Below are 22,876 nucleotides of genomic sequence, written 5' to 3'. Positions count from 1 at the left end.
CAATGTTATCATAGATCAATGTAAAGGCCTACCAGGTGCCAGATGATCGCCGACCCTCTCAACTTAACAAGAGCTGCTGCTCAACAGTAAGCAAGCAAAGTGAATTCGCCATTACAATTCACATTCAATTTGTTGCTGCCATTGTGAGCTACATAATCTATCGATGTAATGATCAGATAGAGTAAGAGTTGGTATGTACGAATCCCATCAGCAAATTAGTTGTAACTAGCAGGTGATTACTAGTTTGTGATTTTGAGTTGTAGTCAGTGATATTTTGTTCCGTAGTAGCACTAGTGGTGGTTCATATCTTAATTTGGTATCATCATCGATAGTTGGAAGGACGTAACGTGGTGTACTAGTAATTGCATTACGCTCGATGGGTCAGTTAAGTCCAGTTAGTATGTTCGTTAACGTAAATCCCCTATTGCAATCTTAATGCTAGTGCCAGCTTCACTGCGTATCTTGCTATTAAAGTCTCTCAAGTGCGGATTTTCAGAGGCCGAGCCACAGGTAGGCCGTTATCGTGGGCGTCCATTTGGGCCTTGGGATGTGCATCTCGTCAGTGGGTGGCAGGCCTATGCAGAGAAATACAGCCCGCGATACGCCTAGGGAGTGTGTAGGCGTATTCTGTGCGGCCCATTGACCGCGACTGCCCCCCGCCACAGCACAGGAAGGAGAATCTCGTCGTCCCCTATCCCAAAACTTTACCCCGTGGAGAAGCCCCAGTCCTCTCTGCCCTCTTCTCTTTCCCCCCGGGCGACGGCGGCGGGGTGCTATCCGGCGAGATGTCCACCAACGGCGGCGACTGCGCCGGGTATGTGTATTCCGTGCCTTCTTTTTTTTTCTTAGGTCATCGTGTGTGCCTAATCCCCGTGCCAAATTTGAATAACGTTGACCAAGGGAGCTTGATTTGTACAGGTTCAGGCTCTCCGGAGCACTCGTCCTCCTCCACTCCGGCGACCAAATCACCCGGATCCCGCGTCATCTTCCACTCCAGCGGCGACTCAACTCAAGTTTGCAGAACACCGGATCTGCCCAGGGCAAGGCCCTCGTCCACGAATGTGGCCGGGAAAATTCATTTTCTTCATTTTTTTGGTCGGTGAGGCTGGATCACACGTCAATTACTTGTGCTTTTCTCCTAGCTGTTGATCATCTGTTCCAGATTTGCACTTTTTTTGGTGATTTTTATTTTGTTCCATCTATCCTTTTGAGACGGGTGATCTAGCTGTATGGCTCGATCGAGATGCATATCACTTCTGCTGTTAAATCCAAAATAGACTGCTCTCCTTTGTTTTCTTGTAATCCCCTTCCTTCTATTCCTTCTGTACATATGCGATTTTCTTTTGTTTGTTTGTAATCCCCTTCGTCTGGACTGGATAGATCTCTCCTCATCCTGTTGCTGCGCAGATCCAAATTTGCCGTGATGTTTTTATAGACAATATATATGTTGTTTTTTATTCGTACCCATGCTTATGTGCCAGATTGACTTAATTTCTGTGATGTCTTGAGGATTCCTCTAACTTGGATAATTGATGCTTAATCCTGCTGGAACTTAATAATGGATTTGATGTTCTGTTCTTGATGTGCTAATCCAAGGTTAATAATTATTTCTTAAGTGGGGTAGAGTTTGAATTCCTACCACTGATTGCAAAAATCTTCTGTTCCATGGATTTCAGTTTGTTTCGTTGACCACTTTCCCAGGAGTCACAGACTTGAGCAACGTTGATGGTCAAGTGTGTCGTGGCGGCGAGGCCACATCCCTTGTCAGATACGCTGGTTGCGGAGCTACAAGTGGCTGGACCAGAAGGTGTTTCAGATTAAAATTTCCTCATCCAAAAAACCATTAATTCTGAACATAGTATGTGCCGGCCTTGTTCTTGGTTAGATTTTGAATACACCCACATTTCTTGGTTAGCTTAAGTTTTTTTATATGTGATCTACCAGATTCTCAATGGTCTGATGATGAATTATCATTCATGTCATCAAGTTTGAAGATTCTTTGTAAATGATGTATATTTCTAGATCATACACTCCTGTTGAATATGAATAGGTAATTTGTGAGGCATTGGGGTGATCATTTCGTTCTTGCATGCCAGCCTGTTAAAATTCACATTTCTGCGAGCAGTTGACACCGCCATGAGTGTAAATGATTTCATGTCATGTTTAATCTATGGAAGTGTTTATGACACCGCCATGAGTGTGAGCTTTTATGCATTGGTGTCTCTTAGTTAGGTAAGGCAAATGTTAACAGGAAGAATGCGATGGAATTGTCAATGAGACCAATATGTCGAGAAGGGAGATGACCCAGTAGTCTAATGATTTCTGTAACGGATTGTTTGAATCATCTTCAAACTTCACCTGCATCTATTTTTGTTTCTCTATGTGACTATTACTTTTGTAACTGTTTGTTTATTTTTTTGGGTACATTGCTGACCCAATTGTTCAGGATTAGGATCGGCAATGCTCCTGAGGAGAGGGAGATGAACCCCAACAGGAAAACATCGCTACAATTGTCTGTGCGTGCTTATGGAGAGAAGGGTGTATCAACCGTGGTGTTGTTGGACACCAGAACTGTCTTTTATGCCCTTCCCTGAATTGTTGTTTGTTGTACTTTGTTAAATCATAGGGCTGTTATGTAAAATGCATGTTAAATCTTGGGGCTGTTACTTTTAGTTTACATAACTGCTAGTTCGAAACTGTGGCATTGATATCATGCCACTACTTAGCTTTGGTAGGCAGAAACTGAATTCAAATGTTGTTGTGGCTGCTGTTAACTACACATGCCTGCATCTTGTTTCTGTTGAGCTTTAGACTTTAGTAGTTATATCCTTGACCTGAATGTGTTGTACCAACCGAGCTGGATGCACCCGGGGATGAAAAAAATTAGTTACTGTTGCATGCTGGCAAATTGATTCTTTTCCCCACTAATTGTGCTACGCGATTGCAGATTGCTCCGCTGTAAACAGAGAGACGTAGGCTGAGGTCTATTGAAATGACCACTCAATGTCTTAGCTTCTCTAGGGTGCTCCATTGCACCATGCACCGCCCCTGTCCAATGGTACAGGCATTCAATGGCTACAGCCGGGGCGCGTGATGGGTGATGAGCTCCTACGAGAACTATTAGCGCATGCCATGGCTTTGGTTAACTGGGCCATGGTCGTATGTTCTTCGCCAACGAGTTGCTAATCACCTGAAAAGTAAACGATTTTTTACCTGATTTTTTGACGCTTGGAGCGGAAAAAATCAGTTAACACATTGTGCTGTGTGTTTCTCATCTAGTTTGCTCGCGCACCACACCGCCTGGTCTCCTGCGTGCTCGAGGAATGCATGTGGTGGTAGTACGAGGTGACAAGTGATGGAAGCACTGCTCCCAAAAACTTTTCTCGTAGAGATGATGACGCTTCTTTGACGCCGGACAGTTGGATGACAAGGAATCTGCACAAATTCACTGTGCGCCCGCGTAAAGTGACATCGCTAATGCTGCAGTGGTGTGTTAAGTCAACACTAAACGTGTGATTTTGAAACTATTAGCTCCATCATCACATGCTTTGTTAGCGAGGCTGTACCTAATTTGTGCGGTTTTTTAGGCTGTCAAACAGATAAAATCCATTCACATATTAGTCGTAACGGTTTTGGCACACATAGAGTCTACACCTGACTCGTTTTGTTAGTTCTGCATGAGTGATCGCATTAACATGATTAAGAGTAATGGATGATGGCTAATGATGAACAAACTTACCTGTTCGCTGGTCACCAATGCTCCACGTCCGCGCTTAATGAACTGGTGGTCTCCGCTGGACACACATGCTCGAGGCCATGCATGCACCAGGACGTACGGCGCTGCGCGTGCTGTGCATACATGTCAGAGGCGTGTGTGAAGCCTAGATGCCTTTGCATGTGCGCGGGACCTACCTAACTCAATACAGCCCAAAAATAAATCGAATGCAGGATATATACTCTGACTGCACGCATCCCCATGGTGGTAGGACGGCCCAGATACCAGCCTATCTGTGGCTCGGCCGTCATTGGCATTTTTCGCTCAAAGGACTTACTATATTTAGAAATGGAAGGAGTAGCTGGTTGGTACGTGGGCCCGGTGGCCAAACAATTTCAAAAACCTTGGCTCTGCGTGGCCTTGGCAGTGAGTGCTGCACAGTTCATCGCATGTGTTGTGTCCTCATTCGTCGTGGGCATGGCATGTCAACGAGGGCCGATTGTGGTAGTTGAATGGCAGACACGCATTTGAACCCTGGGTTGTTCCTGTCATCCTCGTGAAGCAGCCCAGGATTCATTGATGCATCATGGTTTGTACGCTTTTCTGTGTGCAAGCGAGGCCCTTGGATGGCCTCCGTCCATGCACACACTTAGTTTATTGTTGGCACTAGCCTCAAGAAGGTTACTGTTGAGCTAGTTATTCGTCAGCATATGTTAAACGAATATGGTTCATATTGATCATAAAAACACCATACTGTTTGAAAATAGATAGTTTGATCTATGATCCCGGTCCATTGATGATCCCAGTCCTTTGCTCTCCAAGCCATCTTATATTGCAATGGGTGGCCAAGATCGGGCATACCGTACCGATAATGCTAGCAGTGCATCTAACTTAGTTATGGGATGCAACATTGACAAGCATGCATATGAAGATGAAATAAGCTTAATCTACTCTTTATATTTTTTGAGGTTATATTTATAACTTTAAAACTTATATTCATCTCCTATTAATGTCATTTGGATCAAAGGAATGGTGCGACCAAAACTCATTTGGATTAGCTTCCTATATCTCAATTCCATGTGAATTTGAATACTCGCTCCAATGTTATATATAGAGACATCTTTTGAGCATGTTTCTATTGTTAAGACGATCATAAAGAAGGAGCCAACAAAAAACCTCGACTTTCATTGTCACTTTTGATTTCCATAGCAAATAGTAACTCTTGTGTACTTTGACCTCTCGAAAGTTGAATCTGCAGTATTTTCTGGCAGTGTATTCATTAGATCCCCACACATATTCCCATATATAATTTCCTTCAGTTTTCTCAGTACCTCCAATGCTCGTGGTGATCGTCTGTAGCTGACCTACCTCCACATGCGCCTGCATGGAAAGCGAAGGTGAAAGGGGAAAATATCTGGTGCGCCGGAGCTTGTGGTGCTACCGGTGCACCGATCTCACATTGTGATTTTAAAATGTTCAAAAATTTCTGAAAAAAAATTAGCACACTCACACAACATCAATGTAGGTTGTCGCAAAATTTGAAGTCAAAATTCGAAACATTACATGTAAAACAAAAATGACAAATTCAACACTGAATAGTATATAAAATAACTTGGGCTTTAGATTCGGCCCATTATCACACTGATGTCAAATTTGTCATTTTTGTATCTCAAAAAATATTTCAAATTTTTGTACAAAAGTTTGTGACATCATATATTGATGTTGTGTTAACATGCTAGAATTTTTTCATATTTTTTTAAATATTTTATGGCATCCGGTGCACCGATAGCACCACAAGTGCGGGTGCACCGGATACATTCCCAAGGTGAAAGGCCTCATCCAGTTACATGCTGCCCAAGAAAGCTCTGACTGAGATGCATTCATTTTTGGCAAAGGAGAATTCCCTTGGGTGCGAGTCCGCCAAGATGGTACCAGTCCAAGGGTCTTTACACATTAAAACATTGTCCCCTTGATGAACAGTGATTTTTAAGATGCCACGATAGTTTAGGATGAGTTTGAGTACGTCCCTCCACCAGAAAGACCCGCACAGATCCGAGGCGTGTGGAATTTTGGTGTTATAGTAGGAGGACCAGATAAATTCCACCCATGGGAGATCAAGTTTGTTGTAGAATTTATGCAAGTATTTGATCAGCAGAGCACCACTTTGTGTCTTCAAGTCAATGATTCCAAGGCCACCACTGTCCTTAGGGCAGCAAACCATTTCCCAAGCAGCAAGGGAGTTACATGTGTCCCCTCGATCAGACACTAGTACAAAACAGGGCTTTCGTCACAGGGCAATATTCACATTAGTCCCGGTTCAGTCACGAACCGGGACTAATGTGAGCATTGGTCCCGGTTCGTGCGGCTAAGGCATTAGTCCCGGTTCACCTGGGCCCTTTAGTCCCGGTTGGTGCCACGAACCGGGACTAAAGGGTGCGATGCCCATTAGTACCGGTTGGTGGTGCCAACCGGGACTAAAGGTTAGTCCTCACCAACTGGGACTAAAGGCCTTTGGTCCCGGTTGGTGCCACGAACCGGGACCAATGCCCCCCTTTAGTCCCAGTTGGTGGCACCAACCGGGACCAAAGGCCTTGTGCTGCCCCGCGTCAAAAGTTTAGTCCCACCTCGCTAGTTGAGAGAGCTCGAGAGTGGTTTATAAGCGCTGCTGCGCCCACCCTCTCGAGCTCCTCTCAATTGCAGGCTTTCGGGCCTAACCGTACACTGTGTGCCTGTGGGCCTACTGGGCCACCTGCGGGCCTGAATCCTGGCCCATGGTTGGGTTTCTAGTCGTATTCAGGCCGTGGTGGCCCAGTAGATGGCAATTTTTTTTCTTTGTTGCTTTATTTATTTTGTTTTGTTTCTACTTACAACAAAATACTTACTGTTGCTATTTTTATTTATTTTATTAAATTTTATTTTTTAATTCTTTTTGCTTTTAGGTCACAAAAATTATAAACTTTCTGTTAGTGCCATTAGTTTTCAAATTTGAATTCTTTGAAATTTCTGTGATTCTTTTTCCTGCTATTTAATATTACTGTGTTTTATGATTCTATTCAAAAACAAATTTTGTTATTTTAGTTTCTAATAAAAAAATCTTTATGATAATGCTTTTTGCTATTAAAATGTGTAACAAAAACATTCTTTATGAAAATTCTTTTTGCTATTAAAGGGCCCATCAAACTCTACCCCACCCCCCCCCCCCCCCCGCGCGGACCGCCTTTTCAGTTTTAGGAAAAACAAAAGAAATGATGGAAATGTCAAAAAAATAAAATAAAATAAGTTTCTCATGTGATATGTGGTCTAGTTGTTGGGAAAATTAACAAATATGAATTTTGACTTTATTTGCAAAATCTCTCTGGAATTTCTTAAAATGGGCATAACTTTTGCATACGAACTCGGATGAAAAAGTTTTTTATATGAAAAATCATCTACTTGAAAAGTTACATCCGAATTTAACGGGGGGAACCCCGTTAAACATTTTCAAAATCCTCAAAAACCTAACAGAAAAAAAGATACGGGGCTTTTAAGATCTGGAGAGGCAACAAAATTCAAAAAAATTCAAATTGTGGTCAAACTGTGGTCAAACAATGGTCAAACTAATTATTCTAGAATATTAGTGTTACTAAATAATTATTTCAGTTTTTTTGAATTTTGGTCAAATCTGGTCGAACTGTGGTCAAACAATGGTCAAACTAATTATTCCAGAAATATTAGTGTTACTAAATAATTATTGTTTTTTAAAACAATAGTTTCAAACTCAAACAGTGAAATGTGTCACTTCATGCTCAAGCTAAATTCCTGAGGGTTAATAGAATTGACATCTTACTATTGTCAGGAAAACAACAAGTCCAGACTTGGAAACAAGGGAGAATAGAACCCGGAAGTTAAGCGTGCTCAGGCTGGAGTAGTGAGAGGATGGGTGACCGTCCGAGAAGTTAGATGATTTGGAATGATGAGGGGTGATTAGAGATTAGAGGATAAATTGAGCAGTGATGAGGGGTGGTGATTAGAGATTAGAGGTTAAAATAATTCAGAAATTTGAAGATAAAAAAAAATAAAAAAATTTCAAAAAAAAATATCATAAAATTTCCTTTAGTCCCGGTTGGTAACACCAACCGGGACTAAAGGTGGAGCTCCAGGCTGCGTCCACGTGGACGGCCTTTAGTCCCGGTTCGTGTAAGAACCGGGACTAAAGGGGGGAGGCATTAGTAACGACCCTTTAGTCCCGGTTCAAAAACCGGGACAAAAGCCCCCTTTTCTACTAGTGAGACTTTTTGGTCCAAAGGCATTTCCTGTGGATCTTATCCAGAAGTTCCAGTATCTTTTATCCAGAAGTTCCAGTATCTTTGACAGAAACTTTAGTATGTAGAGTGCAAAATTTGTGAGGGAGGTTATGATCGAATTAAGCAGGGAAAGCTTTGCCCCATAGGACATCATGGGTAGAGTGGAGGTGAGCCGTGTTGAAGTATAAATGCATAGCCCACTTTTCCCCATGAGCTTGAGCTTCTGGGTGAACTGGCTAGTGCATGCAGTTCTACATGATATCACAGCCAAGATGTCTTGAATTCAAGACCCGACGGACACAATTTAAAAATAAAAAATTTCAGCCCATTTTCGTTCCACGTTTAGGCCTGATGGAGCCACACGTGAGGGGAAGTGTTGAAGTATATATATGCATAGCCCACCTTTCCCCATCAGATTGAGCTTTTGGGTGAACTGTTTGGTAAGTGTAGTTCTACAAGCTGTCGCTCAACACTACAAACAAGTGGCATTAGGTCTTGGACGGTCAGTTTTGTAGTGTGGAGGGGCATCCTTACATATGTGAAGGGCATTGAGCCCTAGATTTGTGGTAATTCTTTTATCTGGAAAGTTAAAAACAACGAAAATTCATCAAATTGAATTTTAAAAGAATTGTATTCAGATTGAAAATTCATTTAAAAAATCATTTGGTAACCGACCGCCTGGTATTTTCCCGTTAACGCAGTAACCGGGAATCTTGGTGCCCCACAAGATTTCTTTTTGCATCCGGAATCTAAAACCATGACATGGTCATATATAACATAGTCAAGGTGCAAACGTAGTACATCCATGACCCCCTTGACTTACTTTTATGGGTGTGGCTAGGTCTCAGTCAATAGAGATTTAACTAAGTCTTAGTCAAATGACATAACATGCAAGAGAGAAAACGAAAAAAACTGAAAAGAAATTTTTGCACGGATCTTAATGCAGGATCTCACGGATATAGAATCGACTGAGACTTGACGAAGTCTTAGTCGATTGAGACTTAGCAAGACTGTACTTTTATTTCATACTAATATATGTTTGTTATACAACACTTAGAGCAAATGATTACACGCTATGGCCAAAAGGAAAGTAAAAAGGAAATAGATGCTGAGAGTTGAATATACATTGATATTATTTTGCAATTCGAAACAAATATATATAGTATTCATATGTAATGATGTACCATGCATCAGATATAGTATATAACGAGCACGCACAATCTTGCATGCATATATTGATGGATGCCGTGCAATTAATCTTAGCCCAGCTTATGGTGTAGTCCAATAATATTCCTAGTACTTTCCAAAAGGCTGAAGATTACGATGTAGGGCCAGAAGAGATAGGCAATGTTGGCTAAGAATCTAGTCCCCAGTCTGAGCAATCGCCCGGCCACTGATCTCCATCCAGTGTTACTTTTCAGCTTGGCCCTCTTCAGAACCAGTGTTGTATCGATCAGTATCGCCCTCATGAACCAAAGGGCATCGAGCAACGCAACGGCTGTCATGGTGCAGGAGACTATAGCAGTCATGTGATTCACTTGGTTAAGCTCCACGTACAACGCGAAGGCGAAGGCGGCACAGAAGCTTCTCGCGGCACCGATGAGCAGTGCGAGAGAGAAGGACACCAGCTCTATCCGCTTCTTTATGTCGAGTGCAGCTACCCCAGTATAGATGAGACTGAATGTGGCCAAAGCCGAGCAGATAAATGCCAAGGTGTTAGATATGACGAACCCGTTGAAAGCATACGAACGCGATGCTTGGTCTTTGTCAGGCATGACGAAGGCTGCGGCGAACGTCGCCGTGGCCACGAGCACAGATCCAATCCCCACAATCTTTGCGAAGCTTGTTATTTTCTGGTCCTCGACCTTCTCCACAAATTTATCTTCCGTGACGACACGTTCGTCGCGCCTGCTGTTGCCATTCTGAGCGTTTACAAAGGTTAGAGAACCAAGTATCCTACGCCGTGCATGCTGCATCCAAATAAGTTCAATTGTTTTCCATGGTTGGTTAGATTGTCGAACCTCATATGGAGCTAGCAAGAACAAGAAGATGATAAGTACGTGTCATGCAATTACGTACCATTCCGAAATTAAATCCAGAATCTGAAGGAGCATTTTTCTCGGCAATATCCATGGGAGTTTCTCCTTTCTTGTTTGATAAATTTAAGACGACATGTCGGTTCCAGATGAGAGTTTTGAATATATCCCAATCCCCTCCATAGACAGCTAGGTGCAGGGCAGTGTTACCATCATTGTCCTGTATGTTCAGGATTGACTTAAATTCTGACGACCTGTTGCATACAAATCTAACGACGTTAAGCCTCTTAAGATCAACAGCGACATGAAGGAAGGTCCTCCCCTTGGAATCACGCAATCTGGCGCAGGCTGGAGAGCAGTGCCAGAGCAAGATGATGATAGGCACCAAGCTGCCTGCCAAGGCAGCCACATGCACTGGAAAATACCCTTTCTTGTCCGGCTGAAATGCCGAAGATGGATGCGCATCGGCCAGTAGGTATATTGGGTGTTTCTTCCAAGCATAAAACTTGTATAACAACTTGGATGGTGCAACATCATAGTAGAAGCTGAAGGATTTGATTTCGAGGCTCCTGTCGACAAAAGCAAAAAGGAAAAACTCCAGAGTAGGATCTTCCGCTGATGCAGCCATATGCACTGGCATACTACCACAATGGTCCCGTTGTTCGACTAGCCTCGTTATTTTTTCTTTGTTTTCCTTGGTCCACACACGTAGCAACTCCTTCGCCATCCCTGCAGTCACCGTTATTTCACGTTAAGAAGTGCTAGAAGTAAGAGGTGATGAAGTATGTTTTGGAAGAAATCACACCCAAAATTATTTTAAAAATTTGTAAAAAAATGCAATTCTTTTATGTGTCCTAGGTATTTATTTTTCTTAATATAATTATCTTTTGCTCTTTTATTTCTGCGAAGGCTACATATAATATAATTATACTTTTATGGTTTTGCAGAAAAGAACTTCTTTCATCATATAGTATACTCTTTCATCAACTCTTGAAAATTTAAATTTATATCATCTAAATGATGTAAGTACAAAGTTGCATCCCGGGGATTGTAACGTTTTGGAAGCGCCAATACTGGAATTTGAGGATATGCACATTCTTTTTAGGGTGACATGTGATCTCCTATAATTAATAAAGGGAGTTTACATATGTTTAGGCCCTCTAACCTTGTTCCAATGTCGTAGCTTAGCTTTTACATCAATAAAGGGCTACACTAAATTATGGAATAAGGAATATAATATTTGCACTTTTAAACCTGCGAAGGCAACATAAATAGCTGCTGGTGTGTGACCATATCATGTACTATTAATTTCTAAGAGTGCGCTAATATTCAGCACAAATTATACAGGACAAATGTTTCCTACTACATGGCGTAGTTACTCCCTCTTGTGTTTTGTACGTTTTCGATACTTTGTATACTCTTTTAGGTAAGGGTGCCAGATCTGGAGTTCGATAGCGTGTCCGGTGTGTTGCCCCGGTCTGATTCATTCAATGGCAATGGTTTCGCCTTTGGCGAGCCACCTTGGGGGTCTGCAAAGCTGCATATCAGCGATGGAGCCGCTTCGAGCTCGGGTGTGAAGGTGATCCGTCATTGTTTCCTTCGGTGGCTGCTGTGGTGGTGCCAAAGGCAGGTGACAAGCATTGGTGTCAAGCTCACCGGATTATTCGGTCTTGATTGTATTTTTACTTCTTGGCTGGTGTTCCTTTGTGCAAAGACTAGATTTCTGTTGTCTTTACAGTTTTGTCAGGTTAGTGTGTACGTGGTTTGTACTATGATCCTTATGATATAAATGAGACACGTATTACCATGCAAAAAAGGTAATATGTACCATATTTTGGGTATACTCCTTTTTACGTGCACATATGTGTGTATTTCACAAATATTATAAACCTATGGGCCATATGACAACGAGTAAATACACCAACTATGCATAAAACAACACAACTCACATCAAGATTACCATAACATATGATTTTCATTGTGGAAAAACAGACATGAGAATAAATAACAAAGAACAAAATTAGGCTTCTCTTGTAGTATTTTTGTGCCATACTCATTCATTAATCATCAATGTCTGTGAAAATAAAACAGATCCCATATTTTCTTTTGCCTTTATGTAAAGGTAAATTCTTTGCAAACCTACTTTGGAAAACCATTGAGAGGCCGACCATGGTTCCAATACATTTGGAATTAAACGTTCTTATATTATGGGACGGAGGGAGCACAAAATTTACCTTTTCAATATTCTTACTGAAAAGTTTTATGATATAATAAAAAATAGAAATATAAATGCAAACCTATTGGTAATGAATTAAGTAAGCACACTGGAACATATACACAGACCATGCTGAAAATTGTAGACCTTTTTACATTTATTTTTTCATGCAATTCACTTGGACTGGTTTATAATAACTAGTGTGAAGGCTAGCTCTTATTAGAACTATTACAGTATTTAGACATGATATAGGAAAAGAATACATATGATTAATTAAAAAATATTTTGCAGAAAAGTTAAACTATTTTGTAACTTCATTTTCATACATCGCAGTTTCATAAAGAATATAAGAATCATGCTGACATATTATCTTCTTATCCATATTTAAATAGTTCATAATTAAAAATGCATAAGTTATTACAATAAAATACCATCAAATATGTGCAGACAGGGCAATATATCATAATTTGAGATGATATAGAACTTTTTTCCTTCAAATTGTTAAAACAATAAACTACTACTTTTACAATAGGATAGTAAACTTGCAATGATTTATGGTCAAATATTTTATTTTCCTTTTTCTGATAATTACTTATATTTACCTTTATAAATATATAAACAAGGTCTTGCTAGTTTTATAGTATAATAACGATGATGGAGATGACGATGACGACGACAATGATGATATACCTAGTAACTGTAGTTACGAGTACTCACAAAAAAGTAAAAGATTTGATATTTCCTAGTGGCTCTCAACATGGTTGAACAACACCAGGTCTAAAGTTCCACAAAAAAGTCGAATGAAATTTAGGGATTCGGATAAAACTAGCCAGTTCCACGTTTCTAAACCGAGAGTTACACTCGATTTCAGAAATGTGCAACTACTCAATCACTGTTCCGTCATGATCTTAAGGTTCACATCAACGACCAAGATTTCACAAGAGATGTGAGTCGAGAGCCACATACACTCTAAAATATTACTGTCCTTCCATTCCAAAAGGCATGATGTGATGTGAGATTGCATACCATCCAAGACGAATGTAGAAAAGGTGGCATACCACTTTTTACCATGGCATATGGGTTACTCTAGTGGATGTCTAATAAATAGCATTGGAAATAACTAAAGAGAAAAGTATATGCAAAGGGGAAAATCGCGCTAAACTTTCTTTTTTGAGAGAAAAATGGCGCAAAGTTATTTTGAGATAATATAATTATTAATTAAATGTATTTTGAAGCAAAGGCGGTAGTAACTAGGATTGCTTACTATTGTTGTGAAGAGAACATCATGTGACCCATTTTTTATGTGGGTGCCAGAGTTGGAGATAACTCATTTTCACACTCGCGCAATCGGCAAGAGTGAGAAATTCTTATCTCTCAGTCAATCAAGTTGCGGAATATCATGTGTAAAGTTAAACAAAAAAGGTTGTGTGCAATTTTGGTTCTCAAATGCAACTATATATAGATTGTACATTTCTAAATATATAGTCACAAACAATTTGTAAAATGTGCAACAACCCACTTGCAGTTGGACCAAGATCATAGGGGTCTTTATGGATATGGTCAACGTTTTAATTTGTTGGCCATTAATATTGGCAAAACGATATATTGTTTGGACATATAAAAAATTATTGTTGTATTTGTCTGCAAAATATGTTTATGTCATGTGTCTATTTTCTATTTTTAGACATACTATGAGTCAAAATCATGTCTTGGAGGCTATAAAAAGGAAAATGCATCTTATATCTCAGAATGGATGAAACAATAACTAGCACTGGAAAGAGAGAAAGAGGAGAATATGCAAAGTGAAAAATGGTTGTATCAAGATGGTAGAATAATACATGTATTCAGAAAGCGGAGGGAGTAGTATTGTAGTAATACTTACTTTTGTCGTGAAGAACAGCGGCATGTAAGGCATTTTGTCCGTGGTTGCCAGAATAGGATAACTCTTTGTCAAACTCGTGAAGCCAGCGAGCAATCCGGTGATGACCCAGCGAGATGGCAAGGAACAGAGGCGATGTCCCATCGGACGCATCCACTCGGGCCAGCTCCTTGTCGTGCGCCATCAAAGCCTGGACCATCTGCATGTCGTCGGAGCCGATCACTTCATGCAACGCCGTCCTCCCATCCTCGTTTTGCACCCCCACCATGGCCCTGGCCATCCCGTCGCCGGCGGCGAGCTCGATCAGGCAAGAAATCATGTGCCTGTTCCCGGCCCGGGCGGCGCAGTGCAGCGGCGTGTCGCCGTGCCTGTTGCGCGCGAGCAGCAGCCGATGGGCCTTGCCATGGATTACCTTTGCGCTCTTCAGGTAGCCATGGCCGTCCCCGTCGGTCGCTACCACATGGAGTAAGGAGTTCTCCTCGGTGGTACCTACTAGTGCTGCGGAGTCGCCGGCCTCCGCGCTCGCCAGCGCCATGCCCGGGCTCAGGAGTTGCTGTAGCCGCTCGTGATCGCCAAAGCTTGCGGCCATGAACAGCTCCAGACAGCACGGCACGGGGCAGGAGCGCGGCTGCGGCGAGCTGATGCGTATCTCCTCCATCTCACCTGATATCGATCAGTGTACAGTTGGTAGTTGCACTCGTGTATGCACTCGTATATATAGACTAGTTGGCTTGGCTATGCCACGCAGCATCGATCCCCAACACACAAAGTGTATTCAGCCGCTCGATGTGTGAAGGATACGCGAGTAGGTACAGGTGCTTGGACAACTGGCAGATAAAAATGTTCCTCCATCGTTATACCTGTAGGGGTGTGTCGTCAGTCAGTCTGACACGGTCTTTCTTTAGCATTGTGTGAACAAGAAGGAACGTGTTAAGAACAAGCAAACTTTGGTGGAGGGATTCCATGGATGATGAAGCTTCTACAAAAGTACGTATAAATCTCAGGCTACCTGTGCTCTCAAAGAAAGTAGCTCTACTTTGCTCTGGCAGGATAAATGGACATATGCCTGATCTAAAACTCTGTGGCCACGGCTCTATTCTTATTCCAACAAAGTGAACGTATCCATCAACCAGGCATCTCACAGCTATTCCATCTCCCTCTTTGAGAGGAAGCTCATACCCATCTATCCTTGTTGATCACGGGCAGAAAGTCATCAAAGCCACAGACATGCAAGACCATCGCCCTAGAGAATAAGAAGTCACAACATGGCGTGCTGCCGATCTAAGAACAGGGGCTGAGCTGGAGCAAATATTACCCGCATGGACCACTTTAAAAAGGCATAAAAAATTTAAGCAACGATGTATTGGCTAAAGGTGTATTTCATTACTTCTAGCACGTATTACTGAACATAATTGAAGGTGGTTTGTAAACACAAAATGTAGCCATGAAAATGCTTACAATAATGATAAAACAGGGGACAGAATTACTTGAAAAGTATGTCTTGCATGTCCAAATTGCAACATACATTGTCGGACAACAAGGTTCGGTAACATACAAGATACAAATAGAATTAAACTTACTAGTAGAACATAATAAAATGCCCAAATAAAACGAAAATGCCTAATGCATGGAGACCGAGCTCCATAGAGGCCTTTATTTAAAAACTTCAAAATTCAAATTTTCAGTTTCAAAAAATTCTGAAAATAAATACACATATACTTAGATATTGTTGAAATATGAGATGGGCCTAGAGCCCATATGACAATTTCAGATTTAATCTCTAAGGGCCCATGTAGGTGGCATGGCAAGGTGGTGGAAAGTTTAGTCCCACCCCGGAAGTGGAAGGAGAGTTGGAGTGGTTTATAAGGGATTCTCTCCCTCATGCTATTGGAGCTTGAGAAGAAAAGAAGCCCTCGCGCACTCCTCCTCCTCCGCTCGCCTCGTCACGATGCGCCGCGGGTTGCGGGACAGCCCGACTTGGACGTCGGATCATGGGCTACCGACTTGGACGTGGGTTCAGCCCACGTCTCTCCACGCGCGGCCCCACATATATATGTGGGGCGCTGCCAACCCTAGCCGCGATTAGGTTTTTGGGTAGCGACTACGCGACTGCTCGCTTCTGTTCATCTACGTCTGCATCACCATGTCGACCGTGCCGCGGCTGCTGCCACCGCCGCCGCGTGGCCGATTGGAGGGTATACATCGTTTATCCCTCTCGTGTTTCTTTCTTTTGTAGCAGTACTAGCAATATGCGTAGATATTTCTACTATGTGCGTAGTACATGCTCTGTTAGATCGTAATCAGTGTGTTATCAATGCTGTCCATGTCATGCTTATGATTCATTCATGGATTAATTTAATCGAAAAACTGCCTATTTACTCATCAATCCAAAAACCTAATATGTGTAGGAGTTTTTTGAATTCTGGTTTTACTGCTGCACTGAAACCGCCCCTGTTTACGGGGACGTACTTTAAGCGTTGGCAGACTAAAACCACCTTATGGCTCACGGCCATGAACGTGTTCTGGGTCGCCGGTGTGACTCCCACACGAACGATCACTCCTGAACAGGAGAAGGCGTTCAAGGAGGCCACTGTCGTGTTCCTCGGGGCAGTTCTGAGCGTGATTGGAGATAAGCTGGTTGACGCATATTTGCATATGCGGTCTGCCAAAGACTTGTGGGAGGCGCTCGAATCTAAGTTCGGGGTGGCCGATGCAGGGAGCGAGATGTATATTATAGAGCAGCTCCACGATTACAAGATGGTTGAAAACCGTCCTGTGTTGGAGCAGGCTCATGAGATAATATGCATTGTTAAGGAGCTTGAGCTTCTTAAGTGCGAGTTACCGGGCAAGTTTGTCGCGGGCTGCATAATCGCTAAGCTCCCCAATTCCTGGAGGAACTTTGCCACCACTCTGAAACATCAGAGGCGTGAATTCTCTGTGGAGGATGTCATTGGCCATCTGAGTGTTGAGCAGAATTCAAGGGCAAAGGACTCGCACGGAAAAGGGGTCGAAGGAACTTCTGTGGCCAATATGGTGCATCAGAAGAAGTCCAATTCCCACAAGCCCAAGGGAAAGAACGGTGTCCAACAGAGTGCCGACTTTAAGAAGAAGGGTAAGAAGACCTTCAAGAAGAACAAGAAGGATGAGGGCTGCTTTAGTTGTGGTTCGGTTGAACATTGGGCCAACAAGTGCCCAAACAAGTACAAGAAGCCAGGGCAGGACTCCAAGTCTGTCAATATGATTGTGAGCAACAATGAGAGTGGTGCATCTGGGTACAGTAATTTATTTGCTGTATTTTCAGTTTGGCCGTCCACCGATTGGTGGGTCGACACAGGTGCAGGTGTTCATGTGTGTGCTGACATTTCATTGTTTTCTTCTTACCAGGCCACAGGTCACGGGTCCGTATTGATGGGGAATGGCGCGAGTGCTTCTGTTCTTGGTGTTGGCACGGTCGATCTGAAGTTTACTTCAGGAAGGATCGTGCAGCTGAAGAACGTGCAGCATGTCCCCGCCATCAAGAAGAACCTCGTTAGTGGCTCCCTTCTATGTAGAGAAGCGTTTAAGTTGGTATTCGAGTCTAATAAACTAGTTGTTACGAAATATGGACTATTTGTTGGAAAAGGTTATGAATGCGGAGGCATGTTCCGCCTTTCTCTTGCAGATCTATGTAATAAAGTCGTGAACAATATTCATTTGAGTGTTAATGAATCTGAAGTCTGGCATTCACGTCTTTGTCACATTAGTTTCGGCGTTATGACGCAGCTAGCAAAAACCAAATTTAATCCCGAGTTTCACTTTAGCCAAAGGTTCTAAGTGCCATTCGTGTGTGCAATCTAAGCAACCTCGCAAGCCTCACAAGGCAGCAGAGGAGAGACACTTGGCGCCACTGGAACTCATACATTCTGATCTTTGTGAGATGAATGGTGTGTTGACTAAAGGTGGAAAGAAATATTTCATGACTTTGATAGATGATTCCACTAGATATTGCTATGTGTATCTGTTAAATACTAAAGATGAGGCTCTACACTACTTCAAAATCTATAAGGCAGAAGTTGAGAATCAACTTGAAAAGAAAATTAAACGAGTCCGGTCAGATCGTGGTGGAGAGTACTTCTCGAAAGAGTTTGATGTATTTTGTGCGGAACACGGCATTATTCACGAGAGGACGCTTCCCTACTCACCCCAGTCAAACGGGGTTGCCGAGCGGAAAAACCGTACTCTAACTGATTTGGTTAACGCCATGTTAGATACATCGGGTTTATCCAAGGCATGGTGGGGGGACACTATAATGACATCATGTCATGTCCTGAATAAAGTTCCGACAAAGGATAACGAGATCACTCCTTATGAGAAGTGGACCAAGAGAAGGACAACACTCTCGTACTTACGTACTTGGGGCTGCTTGGCGAAAGTTAATGTGCCGATCCCCAAAGAGCGTAAGCTTGGACCAAAGACTGTGGACTGTGTTAATTTGGGCTACGCTATGAATAGTGTTGGCTATAGGTTTCTAGTAGTGAAATCTGAGGTACCTGACATGAAGGTCGGTACAATTATGGAGTCTAAGGATGCTACATTCTTGGAGGACATTTTCCCCATGAGAGATGTACAAAGCACTTCTAGACAGGAATCTGAGGACACTCCTCAACCTGCCATTCTGATGGAATGTTATAAACAAACACATGATGAAAATCCCGAGGAGGATAATGAGGAAACCCTTGGTAGGGACAAGAGACAAAGGACTGTAAAGACCTTTGGTGATGATTTGTTCATATACCTCGTGGAGAATAATCCCACTTCTATTTCAGAAGCGTATGCATCTCCAGAAGCTGACTACTGGAAGGATGCGGTCCGTAGCGAGATGGATTCCATCATGGCTAACGGGACTTGGGAGCTTACTGAACGTCCTTATGGTTGCAAACCATTGGGATGCAAGTGGGTGTTCAAGAAGAAGCTTAGGCCCGGCGGTACGATAGAAAAGTAGAAGGCTAGGCTTGTGGCCAAGGGCTATGCCCAGAAAGAAGAAGAAGATTTCTTCGACACTTATTCACCTGTGGCCAGACTGACCACCATTCGAGTATTACTCTCGTTGGCGGCCTCGCATGGTCTTCTCATTCATCAGATGGATGTTAAGACGGCTTTCCTGAACGGAGAGCTAAAGGAGGAAATCTATATGCAACAGCCTGATGGCTTTGTGATAGATGGTCAGGAAGGATAGGTGTGTAAGTTGGTGAAATCTTTGTATGGCCTGAGACAAGCGCCTAAGCAATGGCATGACAAGTTTAATGAAACGTTGACATCTGTTGGCTTTGTTGTTAATGAGGCCGACAAATGTGTATACTATCGCTATGGTGGGGGCGAAGGAGTTATACTGTGTTTGTATGTTGATGACATACTGATATTTGGGACTAATCTCAAGTAGATCGAGGAGGTTAAGACTTTCCTATCTCAGAACTTTGAGATGAAGGACCTTGGAGTGGCTGATGTTATCTTGAACATCAAGCTATTGAGAGATGATGAGGGTGGGATTACACTTCTGCAATCCCATTATGTCGAGAAGGTGTTGAGTCGCTTTGGATATTCGGATTGCAAACCATCTCAAACACCATATGATTCTAGTGTGCTGATTCGAAAGTCTAAAGGCACATCTATAGATCAATTGAGATACTCTCAGATCGTTGGTTCACAACAGTATCTAGCGAGCGCAACGAGGCCTGACATCGCATTTGCTATTAGCAAACTGAGCCGATTTGTTTCCAAACCGGGCAATGTACATTGGCGTGCTCTTGAAAGAGTTATGCGCTATCTGAAAGGTACTATGAACTATGGACTTCACTATACCGGATACCCGTCGGTACTTGAAGGGCATAGTGATGTGAATTGGATCTCTGATGCTGATGAGATGAAGGCCACAACTGGGTATATGTTTACTCTTGGAGGTGGTGATGTTTCCTGGAAGTCTTGCAAGCAAACGAACAAGATCGACAATGGAAGCAGAATTAACAGCATTAGACACATCGGGTGGCGAAGCAGAATGGCTTCGAGATCTGTTGATAGACTTGCCAGTGGTTGAGAAGCCGGTTCCGGCCATCCTTATGAACTGCGACAATCAAACAATTATTGTCAAGGTGAAGAGTTCAAAGGACAACATGAAGTCCAACAAACACATAAGAATGAGATTGAAAGCTGTCAGAAAATTGAGAAACTCCGGAGTGATAGTGTTGGATTATATCCAAACAGCTAAGAATCTGGCAGATCCCTTCACTAAAGGGCTATCACGTGTTGTGATAGATAGCGCATCAAGGGAGATGGGTATGAGATCCACATGAGTTTCCATGGTAGTAACCCAACCTATGTGATCGGAGATCCCGTGAAGTAGGACCTGGGAAAACAAGCCAGCGGTGAACTGAGGAGAGTAACTTTACTAACCCACTCCGTTGGAGATGCAATACTCTCGGAAACTGTATGGAAGGATGACTACTGTCTTAATGTGTTCCAAGGCTTATATGTATAAGCAAGATGCTATCCTACAGAGCGATATTTGGAGGAACACACCTATATGAGCCTGACTGCTGGTCACAGTCTATGAGATTGGGGTGATCTCTAGCAAGCTCATGAACAGGCCAGGAGTGTGACTAATATGCTCCACCCAAGGGGTCGGCCTTCGGCAGCCTCGTATCAGTGAGACTTGTGGTGAAACTTCTTGATGCCAAACTGACAATTCAAGGCATAGTCCATTGTTCAGTTGTGAAGGAGTGTAACTACTTGGTCTAGGTGGAGCTCAACCTTAATCGGTCTCCACTGAGATGCTGGTATATCAAAACAGCGTTTGGAACAAAGGACAAGTGGGCCCCTGAGATCTGGTGGGGGATTGTTGAAATATGAGATGGGCCTAGAGCCCATATGACAATTTCAGATTTAATCTCTAAGGGCCCATGTAGGTGGCATGACAAGGTGGTGGGAAGTTTAGTTCCACCTCGGAAGTGGAAGGAGAGTTGGAGTGGTTTATAAGGGATTCTCTCCCTCATGCTATTGGAGCTTGAGAAGAAAAGAAGCCCTCGCGCACTCCTCCTCCTCCGCACGCCTCGCCACGCCACGCCTCGTCACGACGCGCCGCGGGTTGCGGGATTGAGCCGAGCCGAGCTCACTCCTATGCGCTTCTGTTTGCCGGTCAGGAATGGAGAGTCTTTGAAAGGAAGGGCCACGATCTGAGACGTCGGATCATGGGCTACCGACTTGGACGTGGGTTCAGCCCACGTCTCTCCACGCGCGGCTGCACATATATATGTGGGGCGCTGCCAACACTAGCCACCACGTCTCTCCGCCTCCACGCGCCACGTTGTTCCTGTGCTGCTGCTGCCGCAGGCGACTCCGTCCCGTTCACCTCGTACACGGTTGACGGGAGAGCAGACCTCCGAAACCCCGCCTCTCCGGATCCTGTACGGGAGAGGGGCGATTAGGTTTTTGGGTAGCGACTACGCGACTGCTCGCTTCTGTTCATCTACGTCCGCATCACCTTCGTCATGACCATGTCGACCGATGCCGACCGTGCCGCCGCTGAGAAGGCCGAGGCCGACAAGAAGGCCGCTGAGGATGCCGCGGCTGATGCCACCGCCACCGCCGCCGCGTGGCCGATTGGAGGGTATACATCGTTTATCCCTCTCGCGTTTCTTTCTGTTGTAGCAGTACTAGCAATATGCGTAGATGTTTCTACTATGTGCGTAGTACATGCTCTGTTAGATCGTAATCAGTGTGTTATCAATGCTGTCCATGTCATGCTTATGATTCATTCATGGATTAATTTAATCAAAAAACTGCCTATTTACTCATCAATCCAAAAACCTAATATGTGTAGGAGTTTTTCGAATTCTGGTTTTGCTGCTGCACTGAAACCGTCCCCGTTTACGGGGACGTACTTTAAGCGTTGGCAAACTAAAACCACCTTATGGCTCACGGCCATGAACGTGTTCTGAGTCGCGCGTGTGACTCCCACAGGAACGATCGCTCCTGAACAGGAGAAGGCGTTCAAGGAGGCTACTGTCGTGTTCCTCGGGGCAGTTTTGAGCATGATTGGAGATAAGCTGGTTGATGCATATTTGCATATGCGGTCTGCCAAAGACTTGTGGGAGGCGCTCGAATCTAAGTTCGGGGCGGCCGATGCAGGGAGCGAGAAGTATATTATACAGCAGTTCCACGATTACAAGATGGTTGAAAACCATCCTGTGTTGGAGCAGGCTCATGAGATAATATGCATTGTTAAGGAGCTTGAGCTTCTTAAGTGCGAGTTACCGGGCAAGTTTGTCGCGGGCTGCATAATCGCTAAGCTCCCCAATTCCTGGAGGAACTTTGCCACCACTCTGAAACATCAGAGGCGTGAATTCTCTGTGGAGGATGTCATTGGCCATGTGAGTGTTGAGCAGAATTCAAGGGCAAAGGACTCGCACGGAAAAGGGGTCGAAGGAACTTCTGTGGCCAATATGGTGCATCAGAAGAAGTCCAATTCCCACAAGCCCAAGGGAAAGAACGGTGTCCAACAGAGTGCCGACTTTAAGAAGAAGGGTAAGAAGACCTTCAAGAAGAACAAGAAGGATGAGGGCTACTTTACTTGTGGTTCGGTTGAACATTGGGCCAACAAGTGCCCAAACAAGTACAAGAAGCCAGGGCAGGACTCCAAGTCTGTCAATATGATTGTGAGCAACAATGAGAGTGGTGCATCTGGGTACGGCAATTTATTTGCTGTATTTTCAGTTT

The 22,876-nt window shown here is 43.4% G+C and overlaps 1 protein-coding gene and 1 long non-coding RNA gene across 3 annotated transcripts; one reads left to right on the top strand and one right to left on the bottom strand.

The window, feature by feature from the left end:
* Positions 1-521: 521 nt before the first annotated feature.
* LOC109731937 (uncharacterized) lies at positions 522-2,774 on the top strand. 2 transcript variants are annotated; one of them, XR_002225224.4, is made up of 3 exons: positions 522-814; positions 919-1,858; positions 2,447-2,774. It is a non-coding gene; the product is annotated as an uncharacterized lncRNA (long non-coding RNA). The 2 variants fall into 2 exon arrangements; XR_012201498.1 differs by having other exon boundaries at positions 529-814; positions 919-1,807.
* A 6,225-nt stretch (positions 2,775-8,999) lies between these two features.
* On the bottom strand, positions 9,000-14,817 carry LOC109731938 (protein ACCELERATED CELL DEATH 6). Its single transcript, XM_020291113.4, has 3 exons — positions 14,132-14,817; positions 10,078-10,763; positions 9,000-9,968 (listed from the first exon to the last, which is right to left on the bottom strand). The coding sequence occupies exons 1-3, from the start codon at positions 14,784-14,786 to the stop codon at positions 9,258-9,260; spliced, it is 2,052 nt and encodes a 683-aa protein (XP_020146702.1). The 5' UTR covers positions 14,787-14,817; the 3' UTR covers positions 9,000-9,257.
* Positions 14,818-22,876: the final 8,059 nt, after the last annotated feature.

This window comes from Aegilops tauschii, chromosome 1 (assembly GCF_002575655.3).
Source record: "Aegilops tauschii subsp. strangulata cultivar AL8/78 chromosome 1, Aet v6.0, whole genome shotgun sequence".
NCBI classification, from domain to species: Eukaryota; Viridiplantae; Streptophyta; class Magnoliopsida; order Poales; family Poaceae; genus Aegilops; species Aegilops tauschii.
Note: the sequence above shows the minus strand (reverse complement) of the source record. Positions and strands in the feature narration are given on the sequence as shown.

Excerpts from the sequence above, each read along its gene's own strand:
- LOC109731938 (XM_020291113.4), bottom strand. The coding sequence starts at position 14,786 with ATGGAGGAGATACGCATCAGCTCGCCGCAGCCGCGCTCCTGCCCCGTG. Across the intron at positions 10,764-14,131 it reads CGCTGTTCTTCACGACAAAA|GGATGGCGAAGGAGTTGCTA; the intron begins GTAAGTATTACT and ends CGGTGACTGCAG. Across the intron at positions 9,969-10,077 it reads CTGGATTTAATTTCGGAATG|CATGCACGGCGTAGGATACT; the intron begins GTACGTAATTGC and ends ATTTGGATGCAG.